Source organism: Clarias gariepinus, chromosome 25 (assembly GCF_024256425.1).
Source record: "Clarias gariepinus isolate MV-2021 ecotype Netherlands chromosome 25, CGAR_prim_01v2, whole genome shotgun sequence".
Lineage (NCBI taxonomy): Eukaryota > Metazoa > Chordata > Actinopteri > Siluriformes > Clariidae > Clarias > Clarias gariepinus.
In genome coordinates, this window is record NC_071124.1 from 12,951,739 (window position 1) to 12,970,275 (window position 18,537).

Genomic DNA, 18,537 nt, shown 5'->3' on the forward strand with positions numbered 1-18,537 from the left:
ATTTCATAAAGATTTAAAATTCAAAGAACTTTATTAACCTAAGAGGGAAATTGCTTATACTTGGTTACAGTTGTTTTCCAGGAGAAAAGGAAAAGAGTAATAAATTAGTAAAAGAAAAAAATCCTTAGTTGCACACAACATAATTCTATATACAGTACAGATATTGCACATGTGAGGGAGAAGGACATGGTATTGCACAAGTTATATGGGTAAGTCAGAGATTGCACTTGAAAATGGTATGGCCCAAGAGCATTGTTAAATAAATATAGCACAGGGAATTATACGTGTACATCAGAAACTGCACTTGAAAAGTGGTATGATCTAGGAGCATTGGTAGATATTGCACAAATTGCCCAATACGTTATAATATTGTATTAACACCCTTGGTTTATTATAACATTATACCAATTCGATATTACTTTTTTTAGATTTTATTACAATTTTAAGAATTAAACCTTACCACTCATGTAACCGGTCTGTACTAGAACTGAATCAGAATGCAGATTTTCATGCCTTACTTAGTTGCCTAAGCGATAAATAGAAATATTTGTCTTCTGGTTCCCTGAAACATCACACTCACCGAGTGTAAAAAATAATGCCTGATTAGACATGAACAAAAAAAAGATGAATGTCACTCGAAAAGTTCTAATAATACAAATCCAACTAATATTTTTAGTAATGTTCTTTTTCACATTTCGAAACATTTAAAAGCACACACATACAAAACAAACACAAAACAAAAAATCCTCCTGCATAGCAGAAGGAATGGCCTAAAATGAGATCGTACATGTGAATGCAGCACATAAACGCAGTAATAACACTTGCTCTAATGGCAGCAGGTACGTAGCATTAGCTCGCTTAGCTAAACATGCTTAAATTAAAATGAACTTAAAGCTAAATGTTCTGAAGTGTGGCTGAATTTCACAACAAAGTATTCCGACAGCGTGACAAGCAACAAATCTCTTTTAACAATTGCATGTAAAGGGGGAAACATATCAAACCTAATGAAACATTTGGGATAAAGTTAAAAGCAAAGTGATGCATCGTGTTTAACAGCTTGTGGACATCAGCTGGCAGTGTGGGCGTCCTTGACCCCAGTCAGACCAACCCTGGCAAAGTCAGGAGATGTGCCGTGTTTTACCAGATAAGGCAAATATGTTCATATTTCTGCAAAAGAATTGCTGAAATTTAAATCTGGTTGGTAGCACATCATGTTTACCAAATGCTGCTGTTATTGGTGTTATTATAATTTTTGTAGTTGGGTTAGGTACGATGTAAATTAGTCGTGTTTTGTATGTACGTTTATGTTTACTTTAAACTTTAAATACATTGATTTTAATAAAAAAAATACAATAAAACTGTTCTTTAATGTTATCCATCTTTTTTGGCATATTTTTTTAAAGTATTGGTTTAGGAACTGTTTAGGCACCGGTATCTTTTAAAAAAAAATATTGATTTGGCACTGGTTTCATTAAAAACCCAAATGGTACCCAACCTTAGTCCATATACAAGGTGGTGTCTAAAAGTTTCAAGATTATCTCTGTTTACAAGAAAGTACTTTAATAATCTACGTTTGCACACTATTACCCTCAAAATAGTCCCATTAAATAGAAATACAGAGCTGCCACTTCTGGAATATGTCATGGAGGTCTTCGTGGGTGCAGAAGTGACATCATGTTGTGTCTGGCAAGAAACTTAAGTGTGAGGAGAGCTCAGTGACAGGATGCTTTGTTGTTGTTCTCTCTTTGTTCTAACTTGGTGTCCATGATGAAATAGTTGACAGGATAACGCACATGTTCTGAATAGCAGCAGTTACAGTACATAGCTTCCGATGTACACAGGGCGATGTCTTTTGGCAAACTGACTTATGAAGGTTGGTGCTCCCTGTAACTGTGTGTGCAGCGCAAAACTACAGAAGTCTTAAAACCTTTTGATACTACCTTGTAGTATTAGTTTTCTCACTTAAATACCAAGCGCAGCATTTACACAACATTAATTCAAATATTTTTTATTTTGTTCAAATAGAAAAGTTTAACGTTTAAACATAACATAACAACACAACCAACTCTGTGCTGATCTCCATTATAAATGTAATAATTTTATTAGAGTCAATTTGGCTATACAAGAATCACATTTTATAACTTAATAGATTTTTCATTTCTACTGATTTGTAGATCCGTTACAAATAACTTAAACGACACTAAAGGTACATTTCAGTTTGTTTTTATTTTATTACAGTAATGATGACAAAATCAATTAGTAGTAGCAGCAATTGTATTATCGATTAGAGGCAGCACGATACCACTTTTAATTTTCCAGTATGATGCTGGTATTTGCTGGATACCAGTACCGTGTGTGATCTCTGGTACTTATCCATGCTGTGTTCAGCCTTGTGCGCCATTGTGATTTTAATCTTAATTCTATCCACTAAGGGTCAGTGAGGCTGGAAACTTTTATTCCAACATGAGAAAGAACCGAATGTTTGGAATAAAACCCTGCTGAATATGGGCCCCTTGCAAGAACATTGAAGCGCTCTCTTGTCCTTTTGAAGGATTTTTTTTTCAGTTGTTACATTGTAAGGGGGTTTTAACAGGCTGAGATTTCCAACCATGGTTCTTTAAGCTAGTACTTTACCAGGTGCTGCTTCTTAACAGTGCGAGTATTTTCTGTTTACCACATGGTAATATAGCAGTGAGTAAATATGATCTCTTGCAGAGGAGAGGGACAAGGCTGCCGCACATAAATTCTGTGTCCAACTTGCACACACAGACATACTCACCTTTATATCCTCAGGTCCAGTGGATCACAAATATAGACATTTTGCAGTCACATGATCACCATGACGTCAATCTCAACAGTGGATGGAAGAAATACCGTTACCCGACATTAGGCTACTATGTTTTGCCATGATAATTATGTTGAAGATGACAAGTAAAAACAAATAACGTAAAGTGACGTCATAAGCTTTTAGAGATGAACTGCCCTAAATCGAGTTGTATCTTTTAAGGTATCATTGTATTTACAGTGTATTTTGTGGAAAATACTTTGGCTATGTTGTAAGAGTTTGTTTTGTCCACCTGCTTATAAGGATGAACCACAAGTTCTTAATGGGATTAAGGTCTGGGGAGTTTTCTGGCCATGGACCCAACATTTTTATGTTTTGTTCCCTGAGCCACTTAGTTATCACATATGCCTTATGGCAAGGTGCTCCATCATGCTGTAAAAGGCATTAATCACCAAACAGTTCTTGGATGTTTGGGAGAAGTTGCTCTCAAAGGATGTTTTTGTACCATTCGTTATTCATGGCCGTGCTCTAAGACAAAATTGTGAGTGATTACACTCCCTTGGCTGAGATGCTACCCCACATATGAATGTTCTAGGGATGCTTTACTGTTGGCATGACACAGAATTGGATGGTCGTGTTCCACTTCGTAGATTTCAAGAAGGGCATCATGGAAGCCACTTCTCTTTCAGCTTCATCTTGGTTAGGGGAACATAAAATCTAAATTTTGGGTCTGTGACCGGGGAACTTGGCTTTGAAAAACTGAGTTGCTGGTTCTTTTTTTGCACAACGCCACAGAAGTATTTTCTGGGGAAAGTTAAACAAAGTTAAATTTGTAATAAAACACTGTAACTTTAAAAGAGACTGACTTGATTTAGCTCAGTGGGACTGCAGAAGCTTCATATGAATGAATGTTTTTGTGTTTATGTGTTTTTGTGTTCTGTCACAGGTGTTCTGTCACAGGTGTGTGCCAAAGGCTTTCCTCACCGGATGCAACCGTAGGCATCATCAACTTTTATGTCATGCTGTGAGTGTGTCACAGGTGTTCCTCCTTGACTGTAACAGTAGACAGCGTCCTCCCTGAATGTAACAGTAGGCAGCGTCGTCTAGGCCAAGCTCAGGGCTACTGAAACCCCGGATCAGACTGCGGAGCGTCTACAGCGACGGCGCATACGACCAGCAAAAGTAAAGGCTGCCAAAACATTGTAGCAGCGTGAGGAGCGGCAGCAAGTTGACCGCACACTCCATTCACAGGTAATAAGTAGTTTGTTTGTTTTTTGACTTCTAATTCATTGTTCCTTGCACAAACGCTCCAGATCTATCAAATTGCGAGAAGATCTCTTGTGCACAGCTTACTTTAAGTCATTGCAGTTTTTATAGTAGGAATAGATCTGGGCTCTAGGTCATTTCATCAGTGTTGGTTAAATGTTTAGCTGTATTAGCAGCTCACAAGTTTTGTCCTGAAAAAGACTGGGATGTGGAGCTATCCATGATTTATCTAGATTAGAGCTCTAGTCCCCGCTAAAGAGAAGCAGCTCCACAGCTTGATGCTGCCACCATGCTTTACTCTGGGTATGGTGTCCCTAGGTTTAAAGGAGCCAAACATATTTTAGAATTCTACACAAAAATCTTTACCTTGGTCTCATCAGAGTGTAACACGCTTGTCCACATTTGGATTGGTTTAGGTGAGCCTAGTTTTTTTTCTTTTTCTTTGAATAATGGCTTTTATGTAGCCACCCTGTTCCATACAGTAGATTAGACATACAGTGAAACCTCGGATTGCGAGTAACACGGTTTACGAGTGTTCCGCAAGACAAACAAAAATTTTTAATAAATTTTGCTGGGTCTTAGTGCCGACTCACTGGTGTAATCAACATCCGTGCAAGCGTGTACCGTTGTAATTTGACACCGTACACCTTTACACACGCTTTCGCTCGCTCTCTCTCTCTTTCTCTATCTCTCTCTTTCTCTCTCTCTCTTTTATGTAATAATTTTTTTGGGCTGTGATCGAATAATTAAAGTTTCCATTATTTTTATGGGAAAATTTGCTTTGGTTTACAAACGTTTTGGAATACGAGCCCGCTATCGAAATTTTTTTTGCTCGTAATTCAAGGTTCCACTGTATAAGAAGAAGGTTTTGCCACATGCAGGGAGTTACCAATGCATGGCAGATATTCCTGCATATATCCCAGGGTAAAAGATGATCTGGCATGGTTTATCTTAGCACAAAAATCAACAATTTTAGCAGGGCTGTGTAGACTTTTTATATCTTTTGTACATAAACTCCAACCATCTTCAATAAAAGGCTGCAAAAACTATATGCTGAGTAGATGTTGCTATAAAGTGATACTCAGAGAAGTATAGAATATCTACAATATACTTTTGTCAGAAAGAGGCTGAGAGACTCTGAAACACTGGTTTCAATACCGCTTTAATGTCAAGGCAAAAGTTTTTTCTTTAACTTAATGCTGCTAACAGGTTATGCTAATATGTATGCAGGGATAAAAATATCTCTCCCTCTGGCTGTCTTGCTTTCACGCTCTCTCTTTCTCTCTCTTTCTTTTTTTCTATATTTTTATATATAGAAGTCTGACACCATGACAGCTGAGGAGACCATCAACATAAAGGAGGTGGAGATCATTAAGGTGATCCTGGACTTCCTGAACTCACGGAAGCTGCACATCAGCATGCTGGCCCTGGAGAAGGAGAGTGGAGTAATCAATGGCCTCTACTCAGATGATATGCTCTTTCTCAGGTTGAGCCTCACACACATAAACACTGTCTGGAGACCCATGGCTAAATGAATCACTGTTACAGTATATATTGTTTTTTTGGTGTTGGTTCTGGAGCTCCGAGTAGATGGTGTTAGAGTTATTGCATAATTTATACGGTTGCCGTCAAAAGTTTTACATGCACTTAACAAGAGAATTAATCTTAACGCAGAATTTAACTTTAAACCAATACATGTGTCTTTAAAAGTCCCCAAGTTTAAATACAGTGTCACCACAGGGTAAAGATTCTATATATGTACAGTAACTATTTCATATATATTTTTGAATATTCATTTAGTGGTGCTGAAAGTCACAAAATGTAAAGATCAGATTGCATGTGAGTAAAAGTTCTTGGTAGTTGTAGAAGACCCAAAATGAAGTTGGTTTGGATAGTCAGGAACGCCCAGGAACCACTTGCGAAAGCACAGTCCTGCCGTGAACTAAAAGTTGCTGGAACACCGGTGTCACTGTGTTTTACTTCTTCATGGACTGGATGGCTGTCGTCCAAGAAACAAACCCCTGCTCCAAATTCAACATGTTTGAGCACACGGAAAAAGACAAGACCTTTAGGAGGAAAGTATGACATACCGCAGACGTAAAGGTGATGCATTCAACTGAAAGAACACTGTACCAACTGTTAAGTATTATGTTAGCATCATGCTTTTGGCCTGTTTTGCTGCCAGTAGAACAAAATACAAAAACGTACATGGAATAATAAAGGAAAACATAATCAGCATAATCATTAGCTAGATGGTTAAAACCTGAACAAAATTGATTGTTTCAACAGTGACCAGTGACCCCAAACACACATCAAAACTGCTTGTGGAGTGGATAAAGCAAGCTAACTTTAAGCTTTTAGAGACAATCAAGTAATATCAAAAATTTGTGGACCATGCTTAACAGTCAGTTTTGGTGCCCAGAAATCCCGAAATTTAATTGGACACCACCAATTCTACCAAGAAGAGAGGACAAATGATCAACGAAGACTGCTCCAGAAGACCAAAAGTATCTGCTGATTGTGAAACTTGCTAAGGGACGTTCACTTAAATATAAGGTGTGCTGTAGATATATTTTAGATCCCGTATGTATGATTTTGACTCTTTGTTGATTTTAAAACTCGAAATAAATTAACCTAAACCCTATTATTGGGGTTTTCCTCGATTAAAGGTATATGGTGTACAGTCATTCAGCCCCACATATTCATCGCAGGACCAACATTGCCATGACATTCATGTTCATGATGGGTGCATGTACACGTCTGACCCTAACTGTAGATGTTGTTTCTATCCTCACTTATTATACTTTGACGTATACTATTTCTGACTGGCAATGATGTTGTGTACTCTTCTGTGTAATGCAGTGTATTCTAAATCAGTATTCAGTGATAATTATACTGTGTTACAACCTGATTGTTGCTTTTAAGTCCTGTCAGAAATATTCTAATTATAAGATAAACACCACAACAGTGTCACAATTGCCACTTAGAAACTTGTATTTGTCTGTGAGCCTCAACTTGAGGGCATGTCAATAACAAAAATTTTTTTTCTATAATAACTCTTCAGTGCTTAATTTTCTTTCAGTGTAGCTAAATAAACTCTTTATACATAACAGTAATAGTAATAATAATGACAACAACACCAATGGCACCATTCAATTCAAAATGATTTTTTTAAACAATGGCATGAAAAGAACCAACATTTCTTAAGACGGTGAAGTTTATTAATTACCATTAAGAGTATAAAACAGTCACCATTAAACGACAGCAGGCACTATTCAAAGAACTAAATAATCCATCATGCATTTTAATGAGAAAGAAAGTTTTAACGCATTTAAAGCAACAGTATTAAAGCAAAAGCTTTCTATTTCTTTAATTTAAACTCATATAACATGTTATTTTTTTAAATACATTTTCATTGCCACAAACACAATTGTGGCTCATTAATCAATTTTGAGAAAATGTGTATTCATAGTGTTTTGTAAAAAAAAACAACAACAAAAAAAAAACTATTATGACCAAAACAATTTTGACAAAGTGCTTTGGATTGTATGCTTTTTAACAACCTTGTAAGTCAAAGAAAACATGCACAAAATATTCTCTATCACGTTTTAATGCATTTTGCAAAAATAGTGAAATCTGCTATGTATATTTAAAAAATGTAGATTAAACTAATTGCATTATCTTAAAGGAGGACAAAAGCGGTTATTTGTTTGCAGTGTCAGTGCCGGTTACAGATTATGTTGTAGATCCATTTGGGAATGTCTGACTCTTGGTGCACAGTATATTCATTGTATCTTGATGATGTCACTGGGTCAGTCTGTGGCCAGTTAAAGAGCAAGGGCTTGACTGTACTGTAGGTGAGGAGAGTGTGTGGAAATACTGGGTATTTTAAGATAGCATGAGAGTTTTGTGGCTTAAGTACATCTCAGTTCACACCCTAAGCATGAAGAGAAAAATTAAGGAGATTGTAGGAACATTTTGTAGGAAATGTTTGTTTGGTGTGGCTTAAGCAAAAATCTACACACCATTTTGGATTTTTTTTTTTGTATCAGAAAATTCAGCACATGCACAGATGGTCTAAGACTTGGACATGCATCTTTCTCATTTTCTGTCCCTCTTTCAGGCAGCTTATTCTAGATGGACAGTGGGACGAGGTACTGCAGTTTATTCAGCCTCTGGAGTGTATGGAGAAGTTTGACAGGAAAAGGTGAGGCGTTGTCTCTCTCTCTCTCTCTGCTGTAAATGACATCTTGTGAGTAATAATTTCCTGTGCTCCTTTGTGTTTTAAAATTATTTTTTTAAGGTGCAGTTGCTATTTCCATGGTCAGAAATGTGCAGAACTGACAAAGTCTCTATTAGTCTGAATAGGCTACCTCACTTAAATATTGAACTAAGTGCAACTGAATTAATACCTATAAAATAAGAACATTTCAACTGGGGCTAATGAATATGTATGAGACTATAAATACATTATCATAGGGAAAACGCATAATTAAATCAGTTCTTTGTTTATACACACAACAAACTGTGTGAAGATATTGCATTTGTATTTTTCAACCTATGGATCTTGAAACATTTATATTGTTATATAAATGTAGGATGTCTGGAACTTCAGTCTGAGCTGTGCTGTTACACAAAAATAATGCACACCACCTAACCAGTCAGACTTTAGAATTTATCTGCACTGTGATATCAAATTTGTTTAAATAACACACTCATCAAATTTATTGCTGTAATAGAGTTTTTTTTAATAAGCTAATATAAATGCTACATCTTGGAGGCTCTGATATGGGAGTAAACGCTTTACAAGAGGGCACACAAAGAGAGAAAAATCATTTTTTAAAAGTTCTGTCAGCTAAAATAAAATTAGTAAGTAAAATCTAATCATGGCAGCACTGAGGTTTAGTAGTAAGCACTGTTGCCTCGCACCTCCAGGGTTGAGACTCTTGCCTGTGTGTGTGGAGTTAGCATTTTCTTGACAAAATTATTTTGTGCTCCTTTGTGTTTTTAAATTATTTTTGTACGTTTTTTTATTCCCATGGTCAGAAATGTGCAGAACTCAGTCTGATAAGACTACCTCACTTAAATATTAAGTATTAAAAATAATAATAAAATTTGTAATAATTTGAATATTTTAATTGGACTGAATATTTTCAGTTGAGTTTCAGTTTCAGTAAGTCTGTCCGTGGTGGGGTTCTTTTAGGTACTTTGGTTTCCTCCCACAGTCCAAAGACATGTGGTGCAGATTGTTTGGCTTTTCCAGACTGCCCGTAGTGTATAATTGTCCGTGCCTAAAGTTCCCTGGGATAGGCTCCAGGCCCGTCCGTGACACAGGATAATCCATATAGACGATGCATAAATTGAAAATTTAATCATGCACTTGTGATTACTTAGGCTAAGTGAATAAAAGAGGCTGATTTTAGACATCATCAACACTCCTAATTATGTCATAGTAATTATTCTGACCAAAACATCTTTTTTTTTTTTTTTTTACAGTTGCAATGATCTTCATCAAATAATTGCCAGGCAGTGATTATGAAAATACCAAACATATAGCTGCCCCATTCATGCTGACCATTCTGTGTCTTTTGCTTGCATGATTATCATAAAAATATGCCCTTTGATATGTTTTTCCTGATAACCTTTTGCCTGCAGATTCCGCTACATTGTACTTAAGCAGAAGTTTCTGGAAGCTCTCTGTGTAAATAATGCCATGTCAGCAGAGGACGAGCCCCAGCATGTGAGTACCACTGATTCATTCTGACATGTACCCCATTTATCTTTTGTAACCAGTCCATCAGTCTCAAAACCCTATCAAAAGACTATCCTCGAAGGAATCTTTTATTTATAGCAGTGCACATGCACGTTTTTTGTCTCCTTACTTTATCACCCCTCAGCTGGAACTTACCATGCAGGAAGCTGTAAAATGCCTTCATGCTTTGGAGGAATTTTGTCCCTCCAAAGATGACTACAGCAAGCTTTGCCTTCTCCTCACTCTCCCTCGTCTTACCAACCATGCTGAATTCAGGGATTGGAATCCGAGCACGGCTCGCGTACGCTGCTTTGAAGAGTCGTGCTCCATGGTGGCTGAGTTCATTCCAGCTGACCGCAAATTGAGTGAGGCAGGTTTCCGGGCCGGTGCAGATCGACTTTTTCAGCTGCTGGTTAAGGGCGTGCTGTACGAGTGCTGTGTTGAGTTCTGCCAGAGCAAGGCCACAGGTGAGGAGATCAGTGAAGCTGAGGTGCTGCTGGGTATTGATGTGCTCTGCGGCAATGGCTCCGATGAACCTGACCTGAGTCTTCTGTCATGGCTGCGAAACCTGGCACCTAGTGTCTTCTCCTGCGCCTTTGAGCAAAAGGTGCTCAATGTGCACGTGGACCGGGTCGTTAAGCCAGTACGAGCGGCCCACGCTGACCTGCTTACGCCGCTCGTCAGCAAACTCTCCCCATGCCCTGCCTCTCCGTTGCGCCGTCCACAGTCAGCTGACACCTACATGTCCCGCTCGCTCAACCCAGTGCTGGATGGCCTCGCTTATGGCCTGTCTGGCATGGAAAGAAGAGGAGGAACCAGAGCTGCTGAGGTGGGGAAAGCATCACCCATGTCACATTCATTTGCCAACTTCCAGTACCCTGGGGGGCAGAACCTGAGCCGGAGTCTGATGATGGAGGAGTCTCAATGCCAAAGCATCTTTGAAGAGTCCCCTGAGTGGTAAGGTTCTGTTTATACAGTATGGTATGTTGAACCTAATTCTTCTCAAAATATTAAACAGAAATTATAAAAAGGTAACAAATAAGTTTATAGTGTATTCAAATAATAAAAAAAGTTGACCTCAAATGCAAAACTACAAAAATATGAAATATACTGTAAGTGTAATAGTATAAGGTGTGATATAGAACTGCAAGCAAAAAAACTCAAACAAAACTGAATAAAGTGAACAGTGAATACTGATTATAATGAATACTGGAATAAATTATGTTATGTGAGTAATATATACATGGGTGGGACAATGAAACTGGCTTCATGGCTAAATTTGACTGGATAGTGTGTGAAGGGTTAATTAGCAGAGTAATACCACAGTTTTGCTTGAAATATTGGACGAACCTGTTGGAACGGATTGCGAAAGTGTGCGCATGGAATTATGAATTTGTGGGTACGGATTACAAAATCTGAACGGCCAGATTATTAAATTTGGGGAACAGTTTAAGAATTTGTGGGAACGGATTATTACACTGAGGGCACGGATTACAAAACTGTTGCCACATATTGTTTTTTTCCTCCTCTAACAGGGCTCCGTATGAAATTGATTAAAGCTTATGTTAGACAAAAAAAGTGTGTGTGAGGTTGTGACATGGATGTTGGCACCAGACAGGTTAGTTTAAGTATTTTAGAAACTGCTCATCTCTCAAACCACAAAAACATTTATATAATAATAATAATAATAATAATAATAATAAAATAAAACATTTGTTTTTGAAAAGCTAAAAAATGCCTTATCGTGGGGGAAATCATGAGATTGTTTTAACCTGCCAGGAAGAATATATAAATAAAGCAAGAATGAAAGAATAAAATAAGCAAATGAGGTGAGCTGAAAAGCATCTCAGCATGCAAAGCATATGTAGAGGACCACATTAGGCTTCCACTCCTGTCAGCCAAAAATATAAATCTGAAACAATCATGATTACAGGCTGACCCAAACATTAGGTACCTGTGTAGCCTGTCCATCTAAAGGTTTGATGTGTTGTGTATTCTGTGATACTTTTCTTGTGGTTATAACAGTTACTAGCCTTTCCACCATATACACAAAGCCTGAAGTTTCAGTGGTCATGTAATCACTGCTGGTAAAGTAAAAGTCCAGTCTGAGTCTAGGATGCAAACTATACTAGGCTTTCAGCTATGCAGCTGCATTTAAAAATTAATTTACTTCTCCTTAAACATCCATCCATGTGTCCAAGTTCTGCTTTAGCCTTGCTTTAGAAAATCAGTGAATTACAGTTTAAGTAGGATTATGTTTTATTTTACGTTTTATTATTGCAGTTATGCAAGTCTTACTGGAATGAATAGGAATGTCTTTATAATAAGTGTTAAAATACTGTAGGGTTTGTTATTTTTGTTACAAGTTATTGTAGTAAATTTATCCATTGAAGAGTTATACAAATAATGTTCTCAAAATTATGGACAAAATGTGTATCCATGAGCATAGAAAAACATATATTGTAAATCTTTAAAATTAAGAGTTTTTTTTTTTTTTTTTTTTTTTTTGTGCAGCTCCAGAACTGAAACTCCTTCAGATAAAATGATGAGTAGCTCCCAGAACTCTCGCCCAGTCTCTGCTCCAGGTCAGGATGCCCCAACCACTCCCTCTGCAGAAAAGAATGAGGTACAGTATTTCATCAACCAATTCTCTAAACACATGATGTAGCAACCAGCTGTCAAGGTCATCAGATGTGTATTAATTTGATTTTATTTGAAATTGCAAATTAGCATATAGCATAAATGCCTTTTTCATTATGTGAATAACTGTGATGTAACGCACCTGAGTCAGAAAAATCAAATGAGTTCTGATGTCCTCAGAATTATATATAAAAAAACATAATAATTGATAAGCATTCCCACATTTTTTTAGCTATATAAATTGTAACTTGTATTTATTCAACTATTTATTTCTATGATATAATATTTTTCATTAAATAAATACATGTTCATTTAAATGCATGTGTGTTAATTTGTATACAACTGCATTTTAGCATAATACATATCACTGACTCTGGGAGGTCTCACAGCTAAAATGGCAAACCAGGTCAGTCCTGTTGTCATGAAGACCAAAGATCTGCCCACAGAGCTTTAACAAGCAAGATAAGGATTGAGAAGGTTATAAAATATTATTTCAAAGTGGACAAAAAAAAAAAAGATTTGGCTCTACACTACTACATACATGCCCAAGATCAGGACAAACTGAAGGCTTGAGCAAGAAGGGCAATTATTAATGAAGTGTCCAAGACACAATATTATGGAGCTTAGAACCTGTGTAGACATGAACAATAACCTCAGCTTTTTAAAGATCTGCCCATTATTGGAGAGTGGCCAGAAGGAAGCCACTTCTGAGAAAGGCCATGTAAAACACAATCTGAGAGATTCTAGAAAAAAATATTGTGGTCTGATGAGACTCAAATTGAGTAATTTGGTCGAATCCCAAACCAAATACAGGCCAACTGAAAAGAAAAGGTTTGTGTTTTGGAATGGCCAAGTCAAATCCCAAATCCAACTGAACATTTTTGATACAATCTAAAAATTGCTCGGAACCATCATTCTCCATTTAATTTAGCAGAGTTAGATAACATTCACTTTAGAGAAAGGAAAATGCCAACCATGATGTGCATGGCTCACAAAAACACATTTGATATGCCTTGAATCTGTAATTGATGCAAAATGATAATTCATACAATTATAAGATAATCCATATACTACACTGCCCAGGCCAAAAAAAAACAGTCACAATATTTTGTTCTTCCACCTTTAGCTTTGGTTACGGCACAAAGTGTGGTGGCCAATTTATGTTTAAATAAAATTCTGATATTGGATCAGGGGTATCTCAGTGGTTAAGGTGTTGGACTATAATTCGGAACGTCTCGGGTTCAAACCTCAACTACTCAGATATATAATGAGTTAAAAATGTAAGTCGCCACGACCTTTCCATTTCCATTACTCATAAGTTCAGTTGCTGTGCTCCCAAACAAATTGAAGCATTTTTTTTTTTCAGTTCGCCTCACTAACAAGTGTCCTATGGCTACACAAACCTACCTCTTGGTTTTTTTGTACAATGCAATTGATTTAGAATTGTATATTCAGTTTGACATTAAGGCACCTTACAAATTAGAGTTCGAAAATGGTCTGTTGCAGTGGCTAAATACTTCAGTTCACATACTATGCCTCTACACTATATGAATGCAAACTTACTTCAGTAAGATGTGTAGACAATGGCAAAAAATCGTTAAATTTACGGGTCTGCTTGCTCGAGTGAGCGGCCATCTTGAAAATTTCGTTAGCCCTTCGTTTGAAGTGAGGTCCCGAAAAATCTTCGTTTCGAGGGCTATCTGGCCCTTCCCCTTAGCCCTACCCCTCCAACCAAAAGAGAAATGAGACACCCCTACCCCTTCACGTGAACGCGCCAAACGGAGGGGTAGGGCTAAGTGTAGGGGTAAGGGGTAGAATTGGGATTCACCCTAAGAGTGGAAATATAAATGCTTTTAACTACAGTTCATATATGTGCATGAATCACAGCTGGATTACATGTCCTGTGTTTGTTTGGTGCCTTATTTGTTGCATGTAAAAGGTAGGGGTACGTAGCAGAATGTTTTGAAAAGTTGTGCGACAAGGTTCACAATCACTGCCACTTTTATAATGTATCTTTACAGCTGCAAAATAAAAAGCATACATGTCAAAACGCATGGTTGGAGATACAGTAAGTACTGTCTTAAATGTTGACATGAAAACTAAGCTTCCAAGTTTTCATGTCTTTTTATTTTTTATATTTATTTATATTATTGCAAAACAACCTAGTTTAATCCTCTGGAGCGCCCCCTACTGGAATCATCTAGTTAACATGTGTAGTATATAGGAATGTATGTGAACAAATAGTCATGATGTTGCCAGATTATGTTGCCGGACTATGCGAATATAAAATTGTTGCCCCTGTTTGAGCTTTTACAATTCTCTCTCTTTTTTTCTATTTTTCTCTACTTCTGTCTGCGTTCTGTCTCTCTTTACTTCTCTATCTCTACTATTTCTTCATCTAGTTGCGTGACTCCATGGAACAGTATCAGGAGTACTACAGGCAACGCTTACGTGTACAGCAGCACCTGGAACAGAAGCAGCAGCAGAGGCAGCTTTACCAACAGATGCTGCTAGAGGGTGGAGTCCAGCAGCAGGAGATTTCACCCACTGCCAAGCACAACCTCACTGAGACCTTCCTCAACAGGTCAGAATGTAACTTCTTGGCATCAAATGTTCTCCAAATATAACTGACCTGTTTCAGTGTCCGAGCTCAATCTAAAAACTATTTTAATGTTAGAACTTAGTCAGCATGGTGTTTATTAATAATCTGTAATCCTTGTCTAGACATGTTAGTGTGGCTTGTGCAGTTGCTCAAAGGAAATACAGTATAACTAGAAAAATGTACTATTTCAGAGCAATGAAATGCTGCGTTCAATGCTGAAACTATAAACACAGATTATGTAGTATATCCTTTTGCTAGGAACCTACATGCAGTACTAGTTTGTTTACCTACAGCCTGGATACCTTTTTGTGCACAAGCACACTCATGCCGCTGCTTGTGTGTGTTTGTGCATCCTTGCAATGTGTGTCTGCAGATCTGATGCTTAGGAGAGATTAAAAAGTAGAAGATTAGATTTCAAATTTAATATAAAACCTGTAGTTTAATAATGACAAATTGCATGTGTGTGTGCACTCGTGTGTGTGTTTGTGTTTGCAGATCCATTCAAAAGCTGGAGGAGCTGAATGTTGGAATGGATGATCTGGGTGAGGAGGTGCAGGCCCTCTCTCTACAGTGTAATGGTGGAGGAGAAGGAGAGGCAGGAGTAACTTCAGGGGGTGCAACAGACACAGTACTTCAAGATGAGGCAGGGCTTAGCACCGGCATCCCTCAGAGAAACATTGGACGGGCAGCTGTTCCACATACCCCCGAGTCCCCCATGCTCCCAAGTAGGTAGGTACAACCATATGAACACAGGCTTTTCAAGCGCAACTATTTTTTGGTAAATTAATACACCTGGTGGTTAATTCACTTTCTGAATAAAATTTAGTTTATGTTCTGGCATAAGTACAGTACACAAGTATGACACTTTAAACAGTGCATTTATTTTGTTTGTACCCCAAGAGCTGCTTCACCTGCAGTTCACAAGCCAGAGATTGTTGTTTTAGTTATGACAAGGTGTAGCAGTTGTACAGTACCAGTCAAATGTTTGGACACAAATTTGGATTTATATTCTACATTCTAGATTTTCTTTTTAACTATGAACTAACACTTATGGCATTAGGTAATTAAGTAACGAAGACAACACTTAGTTGTTTTTTAACATGAATGTCAGCTGTTCTGGAATAGTTCTTGCAAGAGCAGGATTGTCAAGAATAACTGCAAATTTAAGCACCAGGGTAAAACTAGCACTCATGAAGACCATCCTAGGGTAGGAAGACCAAAATGTACCTCCGCTGCAGAGGAGAAGTTCATTAGAGTTACCAGCCTCAAAAAAATCATCATTTAAGAGCATCTCAGGTTAGAGCCATTTTTAGGCTTTACAGATGATAAGTAGCAACCTCACAATATCAACTGTTTAAAGGAGATTATTGCATATTTAGGACGCCTTTAGCATTAGGTTACAATGGAGAAAGAAATAAAAACAATCAGGAAAGACCAAGGAATTAGAAGGTGTGTCCTAACGTTTGACTGGTAGTGTACAGTATATAGCTGACATAATTACAGCTGTTTTGTTTTTGTAATCATTACCTTTTGTGCAGTAATTTCTAAGCATATTTGTTATCTAAAGATTGCTATTTGTTTAATATACAGTATTTGGATGTGTGAGCACTTGCTTTTTGTTCTGCAGTATTCAGAGGGATGGTGGAGGACAGAGTGATAGCAGTATGACACGCACTAAAGGAACTGAGGTTCGTAACTGGACATATTGTATTCATAAGTTTGTATTGTAGAAACAACAACAGTTATAATAATAATGTCTGTATAAGACAACACCCCTCCCTGCTCCCTTCACATGACATGGATAGAGCACGCACTTTTTGTAAACCGAACAGGCCAGCAGAAATCAAACAGGCCTTTGACAACTATATATGCAGTAAGGAGTACTAGATCCACATACTGTACCATGGTAATCATTTTGCGAGTTGAGAAAGCCCACAATCTCAAGTGAAACATCAGTCAGAAATCAAAAGAGTTCACTACTGGAACCTGCTTATACAGTGAACTGTAATCATCATAGTCTTCTTGAATCGCTAAATCAGATTAGAATCGATTTATACTTTTTAAATGTTTCAGGTAAACGTACAAGCTTAAGAGGTCTAAAACCCAGAATTTCATAAAAATATTACATACCTTTTTTTAGAAAATACAAACTGATAGTTGCATTAAGAGTAAGAGTATTGCTTCTTTTTCTTATGTATGTGAGTGGCTGATACATTACTGCTACTTTCTTTAGTACAAAGAATTAGCAGGAAGAAAAGATTAAAAGCAGGAATTACATACTTTCACCAGCAGCAATAATCAATCACAGTGATACTAGCCTGTGAGCTCATGCAAGCATGAGGGCAGATAATTATGGCGTATGTTTCTCCGAAAATTTTAGCAAAAGAAAATCTCTCACTTACGGTCAAACTCTACCTTGCTCACACAAAACATGCTTTGATGGGAGAGTGCCGTAACAGAGAGAGACAGGTGGAAATTGGCTAAAACTAAAAATACAATAAAAAAAAGACAAATTAGACAGTAAACCATACTCTTACTAAATCAAATAAAAAATCACCATGCTCCAGAATACCCTATGATTGATAGATTTACAGTGAACCATAGGAACATTATGGCGAGCACTGGTCTTGTGCGGGACAACAAAACAAAAAATTGACCAAAGACCAAGGACATCGACCAAATGAGACAAAAACTCGAGTGTTACACCTATTACATCTGGTACAAGAAACTAGCTAAAGTGACAAAACCATCGCCAGGCCAGCAGCTAATGAAGCAGAACTCATTCATCATTTAGAAAGAAATCAGTAGACTCAATCACTGCCACACCACCCCAGAAATAACAACCAGAGAAAATGATGTAGAAGGGAAAAAGTGAGAAAAAATACAGCAAACATCCAGTAGAAATGGAAATTGCATGAGACCAATAAACTTGAGTCAACCACAACATCAGTGAACTGATAAACCTTATCAAACCATCTTGTTCTCCTTGTGCATACTGTAGACTGCACAGGCAACATCTTGAACAAGAACCTGCCCTGCATCCACTAAGAGCTTGCACAGTCCTAGAACTAATCATGTGTCATGGGTCCAAATGCATTTTTTAAATGGATAACCCAAGGTATCATTTATACATCTATCTATCCATCTTCAACAGCTTATCCAAAGTTGGGTCGCAGGGGTAGCAATTCCAGCAGGGAACCCCAAACATCTCTTTCCCCAGCCACCTCAGCTAACTCTGACTGTGGAATCCAGAGGCGTTCCCAGGCCAGTGTGGAGATATAATCTTTCCATCTAGTCCTTGGTTTGCCCCGTGGTTTTCCTTCCAGCTGGACGTGCTAACAACACCTCCCTAGGAAGGCATCCTGGTGACATCCTTACTAGATGCCCGAAACCTCAACTGACTCCTTTCCATGTAAAGAAGTAGCGGTTCTACTCTGAGTTTCTTACGGATGACTGAGCTTCTCATCTTATCTCTAAGTGAAAAGCCAGTTA

At 37.6% G+C, this 18,537-nt stretch overlaps 1 protein-coding gene across 3 annotated transcripts in view; it reads left to right on the top strand.

Moving 5' to 3' along the window:
* The window catches only part of wdr47a (WD repeat domain 47a), a 34,834-nt gene that overhangs the window by 761 nt on the left and 15,536 nt on the right, over positions 1–18,537 (top strand). The window contains exons 2-10 of one of the 3 annotated variants that reach the window (XM_053486574.1): positions 3,732–4,036; positions 5,368–5,537; positions 8,175–8,258; positions 9,707–9,791; positions 9,949–10,760; positions 12,318–12,429; positions 14,846–15,027; positions 15,541–15,774; positions 16,673–16,733. In XM_053486574.1, coding sequence (XP_053342549.1) covers positions 5,380–5,537; positions 8,175–8,258; positions 9,707–9,791; positions 9,949–10,760; positions 12,318–12,429; positions 14,846–15,027; positions 15,541–15,774; positions 16,673–16,733 — 1,728 coding nt within the window. In that variant the 5' untranslated portion in view covers positions 3,732–4,036; positions 5,368–5,379. Of the gene's footprint in view, positions 1–3,731; positions 4,037–5,367; positions 5,538–5,655; positions 6,155–8,174; positions 8,259–9,706; positions 9,792–9,948; positions 10,761–12,317; positions 12,430–14,845; positions 15,028–15,540; positions 15,775–16,672; positions 16,734–18,537 lie in introns of those variants that run through there. The other 2 variants (XM_053486575.1, XM_053486576.1) reach the window with 2 other exon arrangements.